We start from the raw sequence: 6,000 nt of genomic DNA, 5'->3' as shown, positions 1-6,000 counted from the left end.
TCATGAGCTTAGTTCAACTGTCACACTCTATGAGAACCCAAAATATAAGCTTGTTTTTCTCCAATGTTGGTAAACATAGTAAACGTAAACAAACACTGTAGCCTCATAACATGGTTAAAACAATAATTTTGATATAATGGACGGTCAGTCCTTGCATCCACAGCGGTCTATTAATCTGAGAGTGGTCACATTTCTCCAGGCTCATCCCTCAGCTTTTTACCAAAACAGAGACGGGGCCTCCATTTTGTTATTGTTTCATCTGTGGATTTGCCCTTTAAACAGCTGCACATTATCAAGATATCAAAGTGTCACCGACAAAAAGATAAACAATAGGCCTATAGCAAATGCAGCAAATGGCATTCATTTTTCACATGTAAATAGCATGTGCTCAAAGCATGCCATTCCATGAGCTCAGCATTTACTTTTCAACTCAACTCAAATCAATGAGCCCAATCAGTCCTCCATGACAACAAAATAAACAACAGAGTAAGGCTGGCTAATAAGACCTTAGTTTTGGGGTTAGGCTCAGGTAAAACCATTTGACTAATCTATATTTCCAAGTCCTTTTCTTGAAGATTTTTTGTAATGACTGGAATTCTGATATCTTTACATCTAAAATTAGTCTATAATTTATTTGTATTATTATATTTTGTAGAAAGCGATGGATTAAAGAAGCCTACATAACCAACCCATAAAGTAATATTTTACATCCATATATGGCCAGCTATGTAAACTTGAACATTGATTTATCCTGCAATAGATGTTGTTCAATTGGTAACGTACATGTTTGTCTTCTTCTATTGCCTCTTGAGGGGAAAGTCATCTAAAAGTAAAGGAACATAATCAGATTACATTACAGAGTTCGGGTAATCCAAAAGTTGCGTTACTGATTACAATTTTGGACAGGTAACAAGTAACCAGCGGATTACATTTAGAAAGTAACTACACAACCCTGGTTACTAGATGATTCCATGTGTGTTCTTTTATAGTTTTGATGTGTTCATTTCTATAATGTAGAAAATAGTACAAATAAAGAACCCTTGAATGAGTAGGTGTGTCCAAATCTTTGATTAAATCAGTAGACCTACAGTATCAGTCAAAGTGTTCACAATAGAGTAGTCAACTGCTGCTTTCTGTGTAACAAAGTCCATGTCTAATACTTGCTTCATTCTTCAATCAATCCTGTATTGCAGATAGCTGAGAAAATGCCTCTTCAAAAGAAGCATGAAGCCCATGGAAGTCAGCATACGTTTACAGGATTCATTAAAGACCCAATGTCATCAAAATGACATTTTCCCTTGTTGTACAACAGCTGATGAAACTAACACTGTAAAAACATTAGTTGCTGGTTGAAATAGAATCTAGCATTAGAATGTACCAGAGCCCAGCAAAATATTGCTTGTTCTGCAAAAATGTTAACCCATGGGGGGAGCAAGCCCCCCCCCCCCAGCTCAGCTAAATACTTTTTCTATTTGGCTGGCTACTCCAGGAAAACACTGAACAACCAGCCATCACAGCCACGAGCCAATCATCTGCCCCGCCACTGTGAACACCGGCCAATAGGACAGCTCAGTCTGGAGCTGGTGTAGACAATGCAGCTTTCATCAACTCTATAGATTACACTCCCTTACTGCACTATCTCCTCACATTATTCAAAATAGACCCTGAAACACAGTCGCTTTGAGTGGAGAGATAGATGTATTCATTAAAATGTAAGCAGTCATATAGTTATATTCCATTGCCCATTTCGTGACACTTTGTGAAAGGAAGTAGAATGTACGGGCTGAGCGTATGTACATTATACACCTCTACCTCTTCATGCGGCACATTGGCATGAATTTACATATTACTATACATCTCTATGGTAACACTACAGACTAATTAGTGACCCGTTTTACCATTCAGACCCAGGCTAAACATTGCAATACAAGTATTTTGTAGAGCTCCTAGCGACAGCTCCTTCCTTCCCAGTAGCGGACAAGGTTGATGTACCATGTAACTTCTGAAATGGACAAGAATCTGTGGGTGAATGAATGGGAGTGAATTGTGTATTAAACAAACATGACACCGTGAAGGGCCTAAATCAATTTGCGAAGCGGTATTAAAAAGGGTACCCAAGACAGCCCGTGACTGTGTGTGTGTGTGGGGGGGGGGGGGGGGGGGGGGGGGTGATGCCTGGAGCTCTGATCAGTGACGGATCACAGTGAGTGGGTATTCTGCCTTTGAACATCCCTCACATCAAATGATCTAGAGCCACAGACAGATAGCTTCATGGGAGTCACATGGACACAGATGAGCTAGAGGGGTGTATGTGTGGAGGGGCTAAGTGTGTGTGTTTGTGTGTGGACGTACACTCTATAGTAAGAGAAACTACTGCACCACTAATCTTTAACTTGCACTTATACGTTCCTCTTTGCATTGTGGAAGTAGGCCAAGTATGGTAGAATCATTAAAGATAAACTTGACTGTTGACTGACAGCTTACCATGTAAGTGAATGGCTTTTCCAGCATGTTTTCCATATGAAATGGGAAGTGCTGTTTCTAAAATAGAATCTTTCAACTGATAGAATAGTGGCCCTTTCAACAATGATACACATGACAATTCCTCTCTTAACTACTGTGTGAGGAGGAATTATGTTCTACCCATAACCTAGTATATTTATAGTCCAGTGTCCCAGATTAACCTCGACACTGCTCACACAAGTAGGACACCTGTAATAGGGAACAAAACAACTTTCCCAGAACCTTGACTATACTTTCAGAGTCCCCTCAGCTGAGTGTAGAAGTAATGAGAGCAAGAGAGAGATTAAGAAAGATGGGGGGGGGGTAGAGAGAAAGAGAGAGGAGAGAGAAGTACAGAGAAAGAGTGAAGTGGAACGAGAGAGGGGATGAGCGAGTAACAGTGTTACAGTTTGAGTCAGGGACAGAGAAATTGAGAGAAAGGTCACTTGAGCTGTATGTTTGTATGTGTTTTACTATCCTTATGGGGACCAGAAGTCCTCACAAGGATAGTATAACAATATCTGACAATAGGGGCCATTTCAAGGAAAAAGGTTATTTTAGGCTTACCATTAGGGTTAGGAGTTAGGTAAAGGAAAATCTGATTTTTAAAATAGGAATCAACTGTTTGGTTGTAAAACAAACGTGTTTGAGTGAGAGACAGACTGTCCATTCCTAGTGCGCTAGGACAGCAGGGCTCCACATCAAGCTGTGGTGCCACACCCAGGCACTGGACTGCATTGTGCCAGCTCGGTGACGCAGGCCTGGTGACTGACTGGCCACCGCCCTCCCACTGTCTGTCACACTGTTCCTCCAATACACTGCTAGAGAGACTGGGTTAGAGGAGGGGGGGTGTCTGTCGACAGCCACCACCCTTCTCTCGTTTGTCATTCGGCTACAGGGACAAACTGCCACCCCCTATGACTGTACTGTACCCAGACCAGACTACCCACACTAGGTAGCCTAGCAGTTAGAGCATTAGGACAGAAACTGAAAGGTTACTAGCTCAAATCCCCGAACCTAAATTATTATTCATTTTTTGTTAAATTAATGTTGATGTGCCCTTGAGCAAGGCACTTAACCTTAATTGCTCCAGGGTCACCATTGATAATGGCAGACCCTGGCTGTGACGCCAATCTCAGAAGGTTTCTCAGGAAGGGTTGGGATAAAAATAAAATAAAAAAGGAAATATGACAAATAAGCACCCACTGATGAATTATTTAATATAAAAAAGCGGACTAACACAGACTGACCAACACTGGCCAAACAAGTAATGCAGAAAAATGACAGTACTTATTACAGACAGTGATTCAGCACTAACGGAAAATAAACAAGCATTAAAGAATGTTACCACCCTGTCAGCGTATGAACAGGCTTCACCACAAAACACTGAGAAATGTAAAATGATTGGTTGCCTTCAAAACCCAAATGAAATGGTGCTAACTTTTTTTTTTTAAAAAGGGAAGATTGTGTTTGCGCTGGACGAGAACTGTCAATCCCACCAACAACTCTACCCATCAGCTAAATCAAATCAAATTTTATTTGTCACATACACATGGTTAGCAGATGTTAATGCGAGTGTAGCGAAATGCTTGTGCTTCTAGTTCCGACAATGCAGTAATAACCAACAAGTAATCTAACTAACAATTCCAAAACTACTGTCTTGTACACAGTGTGAGGGGATAAAGAATATGTACATAAGGATATATGAATGAGTGATGGTACAGAGCAGCATAGGCAGATACAGTAGATTGTATCGAGTACAGTATATACATATGAGATGAGTATGTAAACAAAGTGGCATAGTTAAAGTGGCTAGTGATACATGTATTACATAAGGATACAGTCGATGATATAGAGTACAGTATATACGTATGCATATGAGATGAATAATGTAGGGTAAGTAACATTATATAAGGTAGCATTGTTTAAAGTGGCTAGTGATATATTTACATCATTTCCCATCAATTCCCATTATTAAAGTGGCTGGAGTTGAGTCAGTGTCAGTGTGTTGGCAGCAGCCACTCAATGTTAGTGGTGGCTGTTTAACAGTCTGATAGCCTTGAGATAGAAGCTGTTTTTCAGTCTCTCGGTCCCAGCTTTGATGCACCTGTACTGACCTCGCCTTCTGGATGATAGCGGGGTGAACAGGCAGTGGCTCGGGTGGTTGATGTCCTTGATGATCTTTATGGCCTTCCTGTGACATCGGGTGGTGTAGGTGTCCTGGAGGGCAGGTAGTTTGCCCCCGGTGATGCGTTGTGCAGACCTCACTACCCTCTGGAGAGCCTTACGGTTGAGGGCGGAGCAGTTGCCGTACCAGGCGGTGATACAGCCCGCCAGGATGCTCTCGATTGTGCATCTGTAGAAGTTTGTGAGTGCTTTTGGTGACAAGCCGAATTTCTTCAGCCTCCTGAGGTTGAAGAGGCGCTGCTGCGCCTTCTTCACAATGCTGTCTGTGTGAGTGGACCAATTCAGTTTGTCTGTGATGTGTATGCCGAGGAACTTAAAACTTGCTACCCTCTCCACTACTGTTCCATCGATGTGGATAGGGGGGTGTTCCCTCTGCTGTTTCCTGAAGTCCACAATCATCTCCTTAGTTTTGTTGACGTTGAGTGTGAGGTTATTTTCCTGACACCACACTCCGAGGGCCCTCACCTCCTCCCTGTAGGCCGTCTAGCTACGGAGTGAGAGCAAAAATGCTAACATCAGCGTTAGCTGCCAAACTGAGACTAAAGACCAAATAGACCACCTACAAATCAACTCCTCAGTGAATAAGCTGACCCTAAGAGTCACCCAATGAAAAAAGGAAGCTATATTAAGTTTACCATTAGCATCCCTAAGCAGTCTTTCCAATCACATTGAATGGCTAGGCTAACTTCTTGTTGTTAGCATTACTTTAGCTTAGATAGCTACAACTGCAGTCAATGGTAGACTGTGATTGTGTGTCACAATGGCCATTAAGCCCTATTGACTTTCTCCACATCCTCGTAGTCTCCTCCTGCCATTGTTCTTGTGTGTTATGGGGAGACTGCCGTCCAAACAAACGAGCTGGGATTTGGCTTCAAGCGACGCTAAGCCACCGACTCGAGGCCTAAACAGAATCAAAGGAAGCTTCCTGAGTGGGTAAACATCAACAGGAGTTTATATGGCTGGATATACACGGGGTGTACAGTACATTAGGAACGCCTGCACATTAGGAACGCCTGAATCCAGGTGAAAGCTGTGATCCTGTTATTGATGTCACTTGTCAAATCCACTTCAAATCAGTGTATATGAAGGGGGGGGGGTTAAATAATATTTTTTAAGCCTTGAGACATGGATTGCATATGTGTGCCAGTCAGAGGGTGAATGTGCAAGACAATATATTTAAGTGCCTGTGAACGGGGTATAGTAGTAAGTGCCAGGCGCTCTGGTTTGTGTCAAGAACTGCAACGCTGCTGTTTTTTTTTTTTAATGCTCAGCAGTTCTGTGTGTTTTAAAAATGGTCCACCACCTAAAGGA

The 6,000-nt window shown here is 42.1% G+C and overlaps 1 protein-coding gene across 1 annotated transcript in view; it reads right to left on the bottom strand.

Annotated features, from left to right (window-relative positions):
- Window positions 1-521: 521 nt before the first annotated feature.
- Window positions 522-6,000, bottom strand: part of LOC139368743 (GRAM domain-containing protein 2A) — a 133,172-nt gene continuing 127,693 nt past the window's right edge. The window contains exon 12 of the mRNA XM_071108066.1: window positions 522-823. Within this exon, the coding sequence (XP_070964167.1) occupies window positions 820-823 (4 nt within the window). The 3' untranslated portion in view covers window positions 522-819. The remainder of the gene's footprint in view (window positions 824-6,000) is intronic.

This window comes from Oncorhynchus clarkii, chromosome 2 (genome assembly GCF_045791955.1).
Source record: "Oncorhynchus clarkii lewisi isolate Uvic-CL-2024 chromosome 2, UVic_Ocla_1.0, whole genome shotgun sequence".
In the NCBI taxonomy this organism is placed as follows: Eukaryota; Metazoa; Chordata; class Actinopteri; order Salmoniformes; family Salmonidae; genus Oncorhynchus; species Oncorhynchus clarkii.
This window is presented reverse-complemented; position numbering and strand designations above follow the sequence as displayed.